Consider the following 16,503-nt stretch of genomic DNA (forward strand, 5'->3'; position numbering starts at 1 on the left):
TGCAAGATCATGACCTGAGCTGAAGTCGGATGCTTATCCAGCTGAGCCACCCAGGTGCCCCAAGTTACATAGTTTTAAAATTGCAGTTTAACTATTCCCTAAAAAGACTGGTTGCTAAGAAGAATTTGGAGACAACTCTGTGAACATCCTGAAAAACATTTGTTTGGAGCTTCCCAAGCTACTGAAGATGGTTTATTAAAGTTAAGTAGTCTTGCATCTAACATTACTTGAATCGGTCATTTTTTACAAGTGTTTACTTACTTTTGAGAGAGCAAGTACACCAGCAGGGGAGGGACAGAGAGGGAGACACAGAGAGAGAATCCCAGTCAGCCTTCATGCTGTCCAGGTAGATAGAGCCTGATGCAGGGCTGGAACTCAAACTGTTAGATCATGACCTGAGCCAAAATAGAGTCAGATGCTTAACTGACTGAGCCACTCGGGTGCCCCAAATCTGTCATTTTTAAATAATTCACACTCCTAGATGAAATATCTAAAATGTTGATTGTGTGTCTTCAGTGGGTCATAGCCAGAGAGCGATTTCAGCAAGCTGCAGATCTGATTGATGCTGAGCAACGCATGAAGAAATCCATGTGGGGTCAGTTCTGGTCTGCTCACCAGAGATTTTTCAAATACTTGTGCATAGCATCCAAAGTTAAAAGGGTTGTGCAACTAGCTCGAGAAGAAATAAAGAATGGAAAAGTAAGTTGAAGAACACATTAGTAGATTATTTATTCTTTGGTTATGTTTTCTGGTCTTATGTGCGTTGAGGCTTTCTGCTTATAAATCCTGCTCTTTCTGAGAGTTGTAAAAGTTTTCAGACTTTATACATTTTTTAAATAATAAAAGTAATACTTGTTTATAAACAATTTAGATAGCTTAAAAGAGTATATAGAAATAAACCACTGTAATTTGGTCATCCATAGATATAACTACTGATGACATGAGGGTATTTATTGCTATACGGTTTTTTCTTTTTAGCAAAATACAGATTTACTTGAAGCACAAAGAACTGAGGGTGGGGCTTCAATTATGTCCACTGCTGTAGTCCTATTTCCTGATTAAGTTTTTTACACATAGCATGCCTCAGATATATACAGAATAAATAAATGAGCACACATGTACAGTAATGGGTCATTCTTGTTTGAAATCCTCTTTCTTAACTAAATATTTAAAATATGTCTTAAGAAACCACATGCATAGTTTTATTTATAAGTCTGTTTTTCTCTCCAGTGTGTTGTCATTGGTCTGCAGTCAACAGGAGAAGCTAGGACATTAGAAGCCTTGGAGGAGGGTGGAGGCGAATTGAATGATTTCGTTTCAACTGCCAAGTAATGTTTTTGGTTTTAAGGTTTTTTTTAGATTAGTTTTAAGTGTTGGCATTTCCTGGAGGCAAAAGTTTTGATTCATCGTATTTAAAGTTTTTCTGATCTTAGTTTTTACAGTTCTGTGCATATCCATGACAGTATATCCTTTGGAAAACAACATACAAATGCTCAGTTGTTAAGCGTTTTGACAGTATTTTGCCCAGTATTTGGACTAATGGAAGGGTATGACTTTTGTCTTGTAGATCTTGGAAACGTGTGGCAGCTTGGGTTAATTTCAGTTTTAGTTTCAGCTTTGTAGTGTTTGAAATTACCATTATCCACACGAACAATAAGTGGAGTTTGTTCCAGTTTAGTATCTGTAGTATGAAAATTGCAGACAGTCATGGGATATTCAAAAAGAGTTTTAGAAAGAAGTTTTTAGACACTGTTTCTCAGTTTATTTGCCTACCCTACCCACTAACTATAGTAGTAAAATTAGCAAAATAACCTTTGCCCCACCTACTCTCTTGCTTTCGGCAGTATATTTGAGTGGTTCCTTTTAAGATGGATATAATCCAAAACTGCTTCTAAAAGCAAAACATTCACCTACCAGTCCGTCTTCTTCTGAAATTATATGCCTATTACTGTGTTGTTTAAAACGGTAGGAGCTAGTCACACATGCCTATCAATGGCTAGTCCAAATTGATATATGCTGTGAATATAAACACCAGATTTCATTCATCGACTTAAAGTATATATGTTACATCTCCATGATTGAATGTTGAAATGATACACTGATACATAGTACTAGAATATATCCTGAAGTATATTATTAAAAAATATTTAAAAATCTACTTTTCTTTTACTTTTTAGAAAATGTAAAAATTGCATGCTTGGCTTGAACTATATTTCAGTTAGCCTTGGCCTAGAATATTAAATTTATGTTGGCTGGATTATCAATATTTTGTAAAACTGAATGAAGTATACAGTATTTACTTTTTAAGACATAGATTTAAAAATATATTCAGTAAGACTTTATATATGATAAACTATTTGGCACACTGACCCACTAATTGTCACTTTTTCTCTCCTGTAAACAGAGGAGTGTTGCAGTCACTAATTGAAAAACACTTCCCTGCTCCAGACCGGAAAAAACTTTATAGTTTGTTAGGAATTGACTTGACAGCTCCAAGTAATAATAGTTCACCAAGAGATAGTCCTTGTAAAGAAAACAAAGTGAAGAAGCGGAAAGGTAGGTTCTTTTCTTTAAATGATATTGAAAATAGAGTGAATTTGAGCATTTTGAAGCAGCTGTATTTTAGGATTGAGCTGCCTTCCTTAAGTTGGCATGTGGTTATATATTTTCACTGTTGCCTGTGTAGATTTGAACACACAAATAACTCCCTGTTTTAAATTAGGGCTTGAACAATTTAGTGCTAGGCACTATATTAAGCACTGGCCATACATTGTTTCATTTCACCCACAAGGGGGCCATGTGAAGATAGGTCTTATATTTTGTTTTCTAGACAGAGGTCACTAAGGCACAGAAACATTAAGAGGCTAAGGAATCTTCCCAGGTTCAAATAGCTAGCGGACAATACATGAAAAGCGAAGTCTGGGCCTTGTTATTGATACACCTGCATATGCACACATGCATATGGTGTTTCTATAGTCTTTGAAGAGGCATTTGTTAATTTATGGTCTAATTATTAAGAATACACTCAGTGCTTATTAGATATTTTATAATATGCAAACTTCAGCTTGTGTTTAGATGGTTAGTGAGATGTTTGGCTTTCAGAAGTTAAACATCTTGGGGCGCCTGGGTGGCTCAGTTGGTTAAGCGTCTGAGTTTCGTTCAGGTCATTGTCTCACTGTTCGTGAATTCAAGCCCTGCACTGGGTTCTGCTGACAGCTCAGGGCCTGGAGCCTGCTTCGGATTCTGTGTGTGTCTCTCTCTATGCCCTTCCCCTACTTGCTCTCTGTCTCTTTCTCAAAAAAAATAAACATTAAAAAAAAAGTTAACTTCAAAGTCTCTCTCCAGAACGGTGATAACTTCCATTGGAATGTCTGTGATACTGTGTATTCTAAATACAGTGGCTGACACTTGAACCCTAATTTTTTTTTATCTGTCCAAAGAAGTACAGTTTTTTTACATTTTAAAATGTTTATTTTGAAAGACAAAGCACCTGAGCTGAGCAGGGGCAGGGAGAGTGGAGAGGGAATACTAAGCAGGGCTCAAACCCACAACTCAGGGATCATGATCTGAGCTGAAATCAAGAGTCAGATGCTTAACCGATGAGCCACCCAGCTTCCCCTACATTTTTAATATGCTTGAAAGTGAGTTGGTTATCGTAATTGGCAACAGTTTTTACGGTAATGGCAAAAAAAAGTAATGCTCTGTTTTAGAATCAGTGACCTCTTAAATGGTTGCATGGTCATTTCCCTTTCCTGAGTTGTGTTCTTACCATGTATATCATTAATATGTGAACTTTTAATTATTTGTTCCAAATGTCTTTTCTGAATATTCAGTAAGATAATTCATATCAGCATCTTGTTTGATTTTTTTTTTCTTTTTAATGTTTTATTTATTTCTGAGAGAGAGAGAGAGACAGTGTGAACAGAGGAGGGTCAGAGAGAGAGGGAGACAGAATCTGAAATAGGCTCCAGGCTCTGAGCTAGCAGTCAGCACAGAGCCTGACGCAGGGCTTGAACTCACCAATTGTGAGATCATGACCTGAGCTGAAGTTGGATGCTCAACCGACTGAGCCACTCAGGCTCCCCTGTTTGACTTTTAAAATGAAGTGTTATAGGGGCGCCTGGGTGGCTTAGTCGGTTAAGCGTTCGACTTTCGCTTAGGTCATGATCTTGCGGTTCGTGGGTTCGAGCCCCGCGTCGGGCTCTGTGCTGACTGCCAGCTCAGAGCCTGGAGCCTATTTCAGAGTCTGTATCTCCCTCTCTCACTGACCCTACCCTGCTCACGCTGTCCCTCTCTCTCTCTCTCTTTCTCTCCTAGAAATAAATAAAAATATAAAAAAAAATTAAAAAATGAAGTGTTTTAGATTTTTTTAAGTATTCTATAAATTATTTTTAAGGTATTTTATTTTTTTAAGTATTCCATAAACCTATAATATTAAGTCTGTTTTCTCAACCTGATACACAATTGGATTGTGAAAATGCCAGAGATTCTGTTTTGTCTTGTTGTCCTGAATTTGTTATGAAATGTATACATTTAAAGGGGGTTTTGAATTTGTATTGACATGCTTCATTTCTTGTTAATAATTAAACTCAACCTGATTTCTTATGGGAGTCTAAAAAGGTTAACAATTATTTGTGAGTTTTATGTGCTTAAAATGTTTTTCTTCTGTTTCTCATTTGATTAAAAAAATGTTTTTAATGTTTCTTTTTGAGAGAGGCAGAACACGAGTAAGGGAGGGGCTCAGAGAGAGAGAGACACAGAATCTGAAGCAGGTTCCAGGCTTGAACTTAGGAACCTGAGCCAAAGTCGGATGCTTAATCGACTGAGCCACTTAGGTGCCCTGCCCCCTCTTGTGTTTCTCATTTGAATAACTCATGAGGTAAATGTAATATTTTGGATATTTAGAACAGGGTGTTTGGATTGACTGTCTTGTTTGGGGTTTGAGGGTAGGTGAAGAAATAACTCGAGAAGCCAAAAAAGCACGAAAAGTAGGTGGCCTTACTGGTAGCAGTTCTGATGACAGTGGGAGTGAATCTGATGCATCTGATCATGAAGAAAGTGATTATGAGAGCTCGAAAAACATGAGTTCTGGGGATGACGATGACTTCAACCCATTCAGAGATGAGTCTAGTGAGGATGACGAAGATGGTAAGTGTGTCGGTTAAATACAGACTAAAGGATACTTCTCTCTGTTTCTGAAATGGGATATTGTTTTAAAACCTTTTTTTTTTTCCTGTGCAGTACAAGTCACTGTACACTCTTATCTTTGTTTTGTAGACAATTCCCAAGCTTGTTTGTCTTTTGGTAGTCTATCTCATTTATGGGAGATGGTGGCCTCAATTTTGTATACTGCTTTTTATCCTCAAACTATGGTTTTGTACCTTATGGTATATTGGACGTACTACTGGATCACTGTAGTTGGTGACAATTCTAAGTTACTAGTTAATACAGAAAATTCAAGTGTTGTTGCCTTTGAAGATTCTGCTTCATTTACATTTGACACCTCTTTTCTTAACTTTCAGATCCCTGGTTAATCAGGAAAGATCACAAGAAAAACAAAGATAAAAAAAAAAGGAAAAGTATAGATCCAGATTCTATTCAAAGTGCCTTATTAGCATCAGGTCTTGGATCAAAACGGCCTAGTTTTTCATCTACACCAGTAATTTTGCCTACTCCTAACAGTGCACCAGGTATCTTAAGAGGAAGCTTGCTTTGTCCTTGAAATGTACTTTTTAAACAAAACATATTTGAACTTGGTACTGATTTTTTTTTTTAACAAATGTACTTTATCTAGCCAACAGTAACACCAACAGTAACAACAGCCTTATAACAAGTCAGGATGCTGTGGAAAGAGCCCAGCAGATGAAGAAAGACCTACTTGATAAACTAGAAAAATTAGCTGAAGACCTCCCTCCTAACACCCTGGATGAACTTATTGATGAACTTGGTGGCCCTGAGAATGTTGCTGAGGTAAATATGACTCGATCAGAGCTTTATGCCTCTTCTTGGTCTTTTTTTTTTCTTCCCCCTTTTGGCCACTTCGAAAATCCTGTAGAATGAGTGCTTTTTGGATATCATAATAATGTGTCTGATATTCTCTTAGATCTTAGAATCCTTTTCTCTATTTGTCATTCTAGAGTCAGTGAATTCTTATCCTTAGTGTCTGGTGTTTATTCAACACGTTGATCTGTTACTGCACCTGTCATGCAGCCTTTGTGATCATTGCCACACATCTGCCTTCTCTGTTGGCATCTGAACTTTTACAAACCAGAGATTGTGTTGCAGCGTTCTCTCCCCCACAGCCGGCTGCACAGTATGTGCTGGCTTCATCATCCCCTTCCGTCTCCCACCAAGTTGCTCTAATGAAGGAGTCCTGAGTTTCCTGCACCTTAATCAGGTACCTTAATTGTCATGACACTTTGGTTTTTCAGATGACTGGCCGCAAAGGGAGGGTTGTAAGCAATGATGATGGAAGCATATCTTATGAGTCAAGATCTGAGCTTGATGTCCCTGTGGAAATACTAAATATCACGGAAAAACAAAGGTTTATGGATGGAGATAAGGTATGTTTTCCTGGGATGTTTTTCAGTGAAAAGAACACTGCCTATACTATTTAGGGTTTTTTGTGTTTTTTCTTTTAAAATAAATTATGTGTGGGGGCGCCTGGGTGGCTCATTTGGTTAAGCTTCCGACTCTTAATTTCAGCTCGGGTCATCATCCTAGGGTTGTGGGATTGAGCCCTGTGTTGGGTTGCCAGGATGGAACCTTCTTGTTATTCTCTCTTCCCTCTCTAACACCCCCCCTTCTCTTTCTCAAAGTAAATAAACTTTAAAAATAAATAAAAGACATTGTGTTGAATGTTCTGTATTTTTTAGTAATTGCACATAATCACTGCACATTGTACACATTTTCATTATTTTCTCATAAATTGAATATAGTATTTTCTATTGTGCACAAAATTAGATGTGGATCTTAATAACTTTGGAGGCTGTCTAAATTTTTAATCAGAATATGAAAATACTGTGTTCTCTCAGGTCATCTTAGTGGCTTCACAACTAATGCTACTCTCTAGTGTTAAGTCTCATTTTGAGTTGAGAAATACATTTACACATACCCAGATGACTAGTGTCCTTTGGTTTTGCTGATTCTTACCGCTGTGCCATGTCACATTAGGATGAGTACCCTGAATGACATGTAGTTTGGCTTGCATACCTCACCACTGTGGAGACAGACCTTGGTGGCCTCCATAGGCTCTTTGTATAGCCTTTTACTGTTAAGTGACCATCAGTCAATTTTTAGATTCTCAGATTAGTTCTTCCACATTTAGTTGGAATTACCATAAGCATTTGCTGATGAGATTGCTAAAGAACAGAAGTACCACTTAAACTTAATTCCTTAATTTAAAAGGTAGAATAAAATCTTAAATTTTTACCCACATTTTTCTTTATATTTCGGTGAATTTTTATGCCTCTGCAAATAAAAATATTGAAGATAGTTACCACTGTCAAAGTCATCTTTTAGAAATATATATATTTTAAAAAATTATTTGAGAGAGAGCACACATGAACAGTAGGATAAGAGAGAGAGAGAGAGGGAGAGAGAGAGAATCCTAAGCAGGCTCTCTGCTATCAGCCTGTAGCCCTTCATGGGGATCAGTCTTAACAGCCGTGAGATCATGACCTGAATCAGTACCAAGAGTTGGATGCTTAACTGAGTGAGCCACCCAGGTGCCCCCTTATATATTTAAATGCTCATGTTACATGTTTTAAAGATTGTAGGAAGAGCTATTACCAGTTATGTACATTGTTTCATGAATGTATACCCATACGCATTAGGAATTGTATTAGTTGGAATTAGTTTTAGCTGTTAAGTGTCAGAAAATCCAAAGTCATATTGACTTAAACAAGGTAGAAGGTAATTTCTTCCATGTACAGTTTGAGTATGTAGACCAGGACTGTTAACCCTTCTTAAAGACTATGCCTCTTCTGTCTTACTCCTTTAATACGTGGGCCTCCATTTTCAAGTTACCTATTTCAAATTTAATCCTGATACCTGTACGTTTCATCTAGCAGAGAGGAGAAAAGAGAAAGGCATCTTCTTGGCTTTGAAGGATATTTCTTAGATGTTCATATCACCTACAATCTACTGGAGTATGGCCACAATTAGCTACACCAGAAAGTGAGAAATACAGTCTTGATTCTGGATGGCCGTATACCTGCCTAATACGGGGTTGTGTAATTGAGGAAGAAGGGGAGAATAGGTATTGGTGGACCACTAGTACTCTAATTAAGAAATTTATTTAGGGAACTTGCCTACTTGTCTTTGTACGAAGGCGGTTATTTTTTTTCTCCTTACATTTGACACAGAATATTGCTATCATCTCAGAAGCTGCCAGCTCAGGTATTTCATTACAAGCAGATCGGAGAGCTAAAAATCAAAGGCGACGAGTTCACATGACTTTGGAATTACCCTGGAGTGCTGATAGAGCAATTCAGCAGTTTGGTGAGTTTCTACATTGAATATCACTTAATAGTTGTGAATCATTGGGGAAATGTGTACATATCAGAACCTATATTTAATGTCACATACCTTAAAACATGTATATGTAATTTTGGAGCTGATTTTGTATTGCTTATACCTTAAAATCTAGAATGCATGAATTCATTTCTTAACTGTTGTAAGAAATGTAAAAGACTTCTGTTGGATTTCTTGGGGTTTCTGGCATTATCTCTAAGAATGAGGTTCCTTGGGAATATCTTCATTATAGATCTTCAGGATGTATGTGGGCTCTGTCGGAGCACCTGCCACCTCATGTTCTTTTCACCCCTCCGTGGCTTGAAGGCATATCATATCACTCTTCCCTTGCCTACACCTTCATGTCCCTGTGACCTGATGATTTAAAAAACAACAATTTTGGAAGAATCTAGAGCAGCTCTACTTCACAAACATTGTGGTTAACCCAAGTAATAATATGTTTATTATTGGATGGTTCTGTGGTAGTTTCTGTTCCTTTGTAAGGGGGAGCATTGTTCTGAATGTGGATATTGTTCAATCAGTGTTTTTTTATTTCGTACATTTTGGGGAATCACAGTAGTTGTTACATTCTTTTTGTTTTAAATGTTTATTTTGAGAGAGAGACTGTGGGAGAGGGACAGAGAGGAAGTGAAAATTCTAAGAAGGTTCTACAGTATCAGTGCTGAGCCCAGCGCGGGGCTCAGTCTAACTATGAGATCATAACCTGAGTTGGAAGCTTAACCGACTGAGCCACGGAGGTGCCCCAAATGTTAAATTCTTTAATTTTCCTCTTAAGGGTTTCTGGATACCAGCTTAGTGTGAAAATGCTGGGAATAGATTTCAGAATACTTTTATATAGGGAACAGTTAAGTATTTTTAATGTCGTTATAGGACGGACTCACAGATCAAACCAAGTTACTGCTCCCGAATATGTGTTTCTGATTTCTGAATTGGCAGGAGAACAAAGATTTGCTTCTATTGTTGCTAAAAGACTTGAAAGTTTGGTAAGTTTTTGAAGTTTTGTAGTTGTGTGTAAAAGATGGTGAATGTTACCTGGCTTCTGTGCCTTGATAGGAACTTTCTCTCTTGCTAGGGGGCGCTCACGCACGGTGACAGAAGAGCTACAGAGTCCAGAGATCTGAGCAGGTTCAATTTTGATAATAAGGTACATTGCAGCTTTCCACATCTCTGAAGATTTGTGTCAGTGTCTAGTATCTTTGGTGAACAAAAAGGGAAAGTGATTACTATTTAAAACTTAAAACTGCCTATTCTTACCTTTTTGCTATAAAATGATAGCATCCTGTAAGACACAGATTTTCCCGTATCCAATCTTTGATGGTCAACTCTGCAGTGTAATCATATTTTCATTCCTTTTAGGAAATAGGAATATAATAAATACTTGTGAATGAATCGAGTGTGAATTTCCAGAAATAAGGGAAGTTATTTATTGGACATCTGCTTTGTGCTTCTGTGTGAACTAGTATAAAGTCCTGCTATTTTTTGAATCTTTGGTATCATATGTAGTAGTTTTTATAGCACTTAGCTGGTCATGTGTTTGAAGGGCAGCAAGTGCTGGAATTGGTTGACTTTTTTTTTGTTCTTTACTGCAGTATGGAAGAAACGCTTTGGAAATTGTCATGAAATCTATCGTCAACCTGGATTCTCCTATGGTATCACCACCTCCGGACTATCCTGGAGAATTCTTTAAAGGTACTTTTATTTATTTTGTTTGTTTGTTTATATTAAAAAAATTTTTTTTTTATGTTTATTTTCAAGAGAGCAGGAGTGAGGTAGGGGCAGAGAGAGAGGGAAACACAGAATCCAAAGCAGTCTCCAGGCTCTGAGCTGAAAGCACAGAGCCCAACGCGGGGCTCAAACTCACAAACTGTGAGATCATGATGGGAGCTGAAGTCGGACGCTTAACCGACTGTGTCACTCAGGGGCACCTTGGTGGCTCAGTCTGCTAAACATCCAACTAAGCTCAGGTCATGATCTCACAGTTCATGAGTTTAAGCCGCTCATTGGGCTCCACGCTGGAAATGGCAGAGCCTGCTTGGCACTCTTGCTCTCCCCTCACCCTCTGCCCCTCTCCTGCTCACACTTTCTCCCTCTCAAACTAAAAATAAAAATAATCACAGTAGAGGAAAACAAGTACAAGGTAGGTGCTAAAACTTATTCTGACATGCGCTCTTGTTTCACAGTTTCTTTGGATATAAATTGTATAAAATATAGAAATTTAAGGTTGGGGCCCTTGGGTGGCTCAGTTGGTTAAGCATCCGACTTCGGCTCAGGTCATGATCTTGCTGTCCGTGAATTTGAGCCCCACATTGGGCTCTGTGTTGTCAACTCAGAGCCTGGAGCCTGCTTCAGATTCTGTGTCTTCCTCTCTGCCCCTCCTATGCTCATGCTCTGTGCCTCTCTCTCTCTGAAAAATAAAGATTAAATAAAAGTAAATAGACACCTAAGTTGACTTCTTACAATCAGTAGATTATTAAATTTCGTTTATATGAAGTATTTTTTTTTGCCTTTGGTGGTTTATTGCATGTTAATACTAGATTAATAGAGAAAAGTGGATTTGTTAGATTAATTTAAAATCACTATGCCAGATAGTTTTTAAAATTTAATTTTAGAAAGTACCTAGGTAAATAATCTGGAAGTTGGTATCGAGTGTACATAAAACAAAATTGGCCATGTATTAATAGTTATTAAAATGAGGTGATGGGTTATGTGTATGTGGTTCTAGAATAATTCTTTTTAGAGGCGCCTGGGAGGATCGGTTGGTTAAGCGTCCGACATTGGCTCAGGTCATGATCTTGTGGTTTGTGGGTTCAAGCCCTGCATTGGGCTCTGTGCTGACAGCTAGCTCTGACCTTGGAGCCTGTTTTAGATTCTGTGTCTCCCTCTCTCTCTCTGACCCTCACCTGCTCTTGCGGTCTCTCTCAGAAATAAATAAAACATTAAAAAATAATAATAATAAAAAGAATCCTTCTTTTTACACTTCTATCTGTTTGGAAATTTCTATATTAAAAAAAAAAGTCCAAGGTAGTGTTGTAGAAATTCTTTTGATCTGTTTTGCAAATCTGTAGAATACATTTTCCCCATAAATGTAAGTAGTCTAGATGATTTTGATTTTTGATGATTTGTTTTATAGTTCAGAAAGCTGTGAAAATATTTTGGAGGGGTGCCTGGGTGTGCAATCAGTTAAGCATATGACTCTTGATCGTGGCTCAGGTCATGATGTAATAATTTGTGAATTTGAGCCTCACATTGGGCTCTGTGCTGATGGTGCAGAGCCTGCTTGGTATTCCATCTCTCCTCTCTGTCCTCCCTCCACTTGCGTGCGTGTGCTTTCTCTCTTTTTCTCTCTCTCCAAATAAATAAACTTTATTATTATTATTAAATAATTTTTAATGTTTAAAAAAATTTGTTTTAACGTTTTAAAGCTTTCTGAGAGAGGGAGACAGTGTGAGAAGGGGAGGGTCAGAGAGGGAGGGAGACAGAGAATCTGAAACAGGCTCCAGGCTCTGAGCTAGCTGTCAGCACAGAGCCTGACACAGGGCTGGAACCCATGAACCGTGAGATCATGACCTGAGCCGAAGTCGGCCACCCAACCGACTGAGCAACCCAGGCGCCCCTTTAATGTTTATTTTGAGGGAGAGAGAGAGAGAATGCGAGCTGGGGAGGGGAAGAGGGGGGTTACACAGAATCTGAAGCAGGCTTCAGGCTCTCAGTGTCCATACAGAGTCCAATGCGAGATCATGACCTGAGCTGAAGTCAGGTGCTTAACTAACTGAGCCACCCAAGTGCCCCTCAAAATAAATAAATTTTATTTTTTTTAATTTAAAAAATTTTGTTTAATGTCTTTTATTTATTTCTGAGAGAGAGACAGCGTGAATAGGGTAGGGTCAGAGAGAGAGGGAGATACAGAATCTGAAGCAGGCTCCAGGCTCTGAGCTGTCAGCACAGAGCCCGATGTGGGGCTTGGACCCACAAACCACGTGATCATGGCCTGAGCCGAAGCTGGACACTCAATCGACTGAGCCACTCAGGCGCCCCTGAATAAACTTTATAAAAAAAAGGAAAGAAAAGAAAAAAGAAACTATTTTGGTAAATATGTAGATGTGTAGGGTATTAGAAACATTATCATTGGAGAGTTAGAATTTTTCCCTAGAAAGTCCTTTCAGTTGAGCCAGTGTTTCGTGTTGGTAACAAGCTGTGTTGACATTCTGGCAAGGGTGCTTATAATCACTGATGGCATTTATCAGCACATCAAAAAATACAGGGGTGTCTGGGTGGCTCAGTTGATTGTCTCTTGATTTTAGCTCAGGTCATGATCCCAACGTCATGGGATTGAGCACTGCATCAGGCTCTGCGCTGGGTGTGGAGCCTGCTTAAGATTCTGTCTCTCTCTTTGCCTTTCTCCCCATCTCGTGCTGCCCCTCTCTCTCAAAAAAAAAGAAAAAGGAAAAAAAAACACAAAGCAAAGAACTGATAAAGAACCGATAAAGCCTTTCCCTTTCTTTTTTCTTCTTTTGTGTTTCCCTTTCTGTTTTTTATTGTGTTTAAAATGAGTCATTTATTTCTAATATTTTTTCATTACATGTTGGGACACCTCATGGCTCAGTTGCTAAAAAACACAACCCCTGGGGCGCCTGGGTGGCTCAGTCGGTTAAGCGGCCGACTTAGGCTCAGGTCATGATCTCATAGTTTGTGGGTTTGAGCCCCGCGTCGGGTTCTGTGCCGACTGCAAGCTCAGAGCCTGGAGCCTGTTTCAGATTCTGTGTCTCCCTCTCTCTCTGACCCTCCCCTGCTCACTCACTCTCTTTTTCTCAGAAATAAATAAAATGTTTAAAATAAAATAAAATACACAACCCCTGATCTTGGGGTTGTGTGTTCGAGTCTCACACTGGGTGTGGAGATTACTTAAAAATAAAATCCTAAAATTTTTTCTCTCATAGCTTATTTATTTTTGAGAGAGAGAGAGACAGAGCATGAGGGGCAGAGAGAGAGGGAGACACAGAATCTGAAACAGGCTCCAGGCTCTGAGCTGGCTGTCAGCGCAGAGCCTGACGCAGGGCTTGAACCCATGAACCATGAGATCATGACCTGAGCCGAAGTTGGACACTTAACTGACTGAGCCACCTAGGCGCCCTAAAATCTTTTAAAAAATAAGTAAATTTAATGTTACTTACCAGCAATGAAAAAAAAAATTAAAAAGTATGTAATGAAAACCAATACTCTCCCCTCTATCTCCCCTTTCCATTCTTAACTGCTGAGGTCACAAATGGTGACAGGCTGAACAGGGGCCGCCTTCCACATCTTTTCTCCTTGTTTGTCTAAACACAGGGCTTTTCTTTTGAATATTGTTGATATCACTTACAGTGTACTTCTCTCATTTAATAACATTATAGATCCTTCTTAAAAATCCATAGCTGTAGCACTTTTTTTTTTTTTTTTTAATTTTTTTTCCTTTTTAAAAATTTCATGTATTTGTTTGGAGAGAGACAGAGACAGCATGAGTAGGGCCAGGGCACAGAGAGAATCCCAAGCAGGCTCCTCACTGATAGCACAGAGCCCAATCTGGGGCTTGAATTCACGAACCATGAGATTGTGATCTAAGCCAAAATCAAGTGTTGGACGCTCAACCAGCTTAGCCACCCAGGTGCCCCAGCACTGATATATTTTGAACATTTGGATAATATTCTACAGTTAGACTATACAACAGTTTTTTAATCATTCCGTTATTAGTATTCAGGTGTTTTTCATTTTTTTCCCATCATAAACAGTGATGAAATTATACAGGTATCTTTCTGTACAGATTTTCTCCCTCAAGACTGGTTTCCAAAAGAGGATTTTTGGTAGCAGAGATCTCTGGCTGCACACTTGTCACCTACAGAATTTAAACAGTTTTGTGTGGGTAACAGAGTAGTGGCTGATTTATTGAATGTGTAGATAGGATGCAATCATGCTTTCCTATCCACTATTCTCTTAGACCCTTATTCTGTAAGTCTGATTTAGAGCCTGGACATGAGTATTAAAAAGCCCTATAAACTAGGGTGCATAGGTAGCTTAGTTGGTTAATCATCCGACTCTGGCTTTCGACTCAGGTCACGGTCTTGCGGTTCATGGGTTCGAGCTCCATGTTGGTCCTTATGCTAGCAGCACAGAGCCTGCTTGGGATTCTCTCTCTCCTCTTCTACTGCTTGGCATGCACGCTCACGCACATGCAAGTGCTCGCTCTCTCTTTAAATAGATAAATATATAAATAAACTGTATTTTTAATGTTTCTATTAATTTTTTGAGAGAGATTGAGAGAGAGCACGCACAAGCAGGGGAAGGACAGGGAAGAGAGCGAGGCACAGAATCCAAAGCAGTCTTCAGACTCTGAGCTGTCAGCACAGAACCTGATGCAGGGCTCAAACTCACAAACCATGAGATCATGACCTGAGCCGAAGTCCGATGCTTAACAGACTGAGCCACCCAGATGCCCCAATAAATAAACTTCAAAACAAAAGCCTCATATACTGCCTTCTTAGTAACACAATTCAGAACATGTTAACTGTTACACGTGTTGCTTATCTTATGTACTACCTTGTCAGTGCTGATGGGTAAGGTTTGGGAGAGAAGCAAGATTAATAGCTTGTTTACATAATTATTTAATCAGCTAGTCTTCTTTACATGTCCCAAATTGTTTATATTCTGTGGGTGACAACTGTCTTTGGGTGACAGCTGTATAACCAGAGATCTCCACCTCCAAAGACTGCTATTGGAAAGAAAATGTTTTAATGAAATAGTGTAGTGTGAAGTTTGAGTACTGTAGGATTTTGGAGTGCCTGGAGACCTGTGGGGATGGTACGTTCCATTTCATTCGGCTAATAGGAGCTATGAAAAATACTTCAGGCTGTGTTTTAATGTTGGAACTTGATGTAGTTTGATTGGTCAGGTAACAGCTCATTGAGTCATTTGGGCTATACGGTTTTTTATTCATTTCTTACAGATGTTCGACAGGGACTGATCGGAGTTGGCCTGATAAATATAGAAGATCGCTCGGGCATTCTTACTCTAGATAAGGGTAAGAGTACAAGTTTTGTACATTGCTGTATTATTCCAGCCCCTTTTGTTTGTGTTTTGTCAACTTGAAGCTTCAAGTTTGCCTTTCTCAGTCGCTCCTCAGTGCTCATAAAGAACTCTGGCTGGTTTTGCTAATGTGGTTATACAAAGGAGATTACACCTTTATTCTGTCCTACAGCAGCAATTTTCAGCCCAGGTTGCATATATGATCAACTGTCCAGCTTTTAAAAAAATGCTAAAGCCAGGGCTGGGGCTTAGACATTGCTAATTTCCCACAGTTCCAAGCTTTAATTTGCAGCCAAAGTTGAGCTTCACAGATGTATAGCACTTAGAACTTTACGAGTCAAGGGGCGCCTGGGTGGCTTAGTTGGTTAAGCGTTCGACTTTCGCTTAGGTCATGATCTCACGGTTCGTGGGTTCGAGCCCCGCGTCGGGCTCTGTGCTGACTGCCAGCTCAGAGCCTGGAGCCTGTTTCAGAGTCTGTGACTCCCTCTCTCTCTGACCCTCCCCTACTCATGCTGTCTCTCTCCTAGAAATAAATAAAAAAACATTAAAAAAAAAAAAAAGAACTTTACGAGTCAAGATTTCATGTTGGTGGGTGCCTGGGTGGCTCAGTCTTAAGGTTAAGCATCTGACTTCAGCTCACGTCATGATCACACGGTTCATGGGTTTGAGCCCCGCATCAGGCTCTGTGCTGACAGCTAGCTCAGAGCCTGGAGCCTGCTTCAGATTCTGTATCTCCCTCTCTCTCTGACCCTCCCCTACCCTGTTGCGCGCACGCGCGCGCTCTCTCTCTCTCTCTCTCTCTCTCTCTCTCTCTCAGAAATAAATAAAACATTTTAAGAAATTTAATTCATGTTGGAGAACAAACATTTTCATATGCTAAATTGTGTTCATACTTGCAGTAAGTAGAGTTGA

At 39.1% G+C, this 16,503-nt stretch overlaps 1 protein-coding gene across 4 annotated transcripts in view; it reads left to right on the top strand.

Annotated features, from left to right (window-relative positions):
* SBNO1 (strawberry notch homolog 1) overlaps positions 1-16,503 on the top strand; it is a 57,681-nt gene that overhangs the window by 29,393 nt on the left and 11,785 nt on the right. For all 4 annotated transcript variants that reach the window (XM_039233165.1, XM_039233084.1, XM_039233318.1 and 1 more), the window contains 12 exons: positions 517-699; positions 1,231-1,328; positions 2,405-2,556; positions 4,951-5,148; positions 5,523-5,690; positions 5,795-5,970; positions 6,432-6,563; positions 8,367-8,502; positions 9,406-9,518; positions 9,608-9,679; positions 10,125-10,224; positions 15,512-15,586. In XM_039233165.1, the coding sequence (XP_039089096.1) occupies positions 517-699; positions 1,231-1,328; positions 2,405-2,556; positions 4,951-5,148; positions 5,523-5,690; positions 5,795-5,970; positions 6,432-6,563; positions 8,367-8,502; positions 9,406-9,518; positions 9,608-9,679; positions 10,125-10,224; positions 15,512-15,586 (1,603 nt within the window). The remainder of the gene's footprint in view (positions 1-516; positions 700-1,230; positions 1,329-2,404; positions 2,557-4,950; positions 5,149-5,522; positions 5,691-5,794; positions 5,971-6,431; positions 6,564-8,366; positions 8,503-9,405; positions 9,519-9,607; positions 9,680-10,124; positions 10,225-15,511; positions 15,587-16,503) is intronic.

This window comes from Hyaena hyaena, unplaced genomic scaffold (genome assembly GCF_003009895.1).
Source record: "Hyaena hyaena isolate Hyena2069 unplaced genomic scaffold, ASM300989v1 scaffold_0, whole genome shotgun sequence".
Lineage (NCBI taxonomy): Eukaryota > Metazoa > Chordata > Mammalia > Carnivora > Hyaenidae > Hyaena > Hyaena hyaena.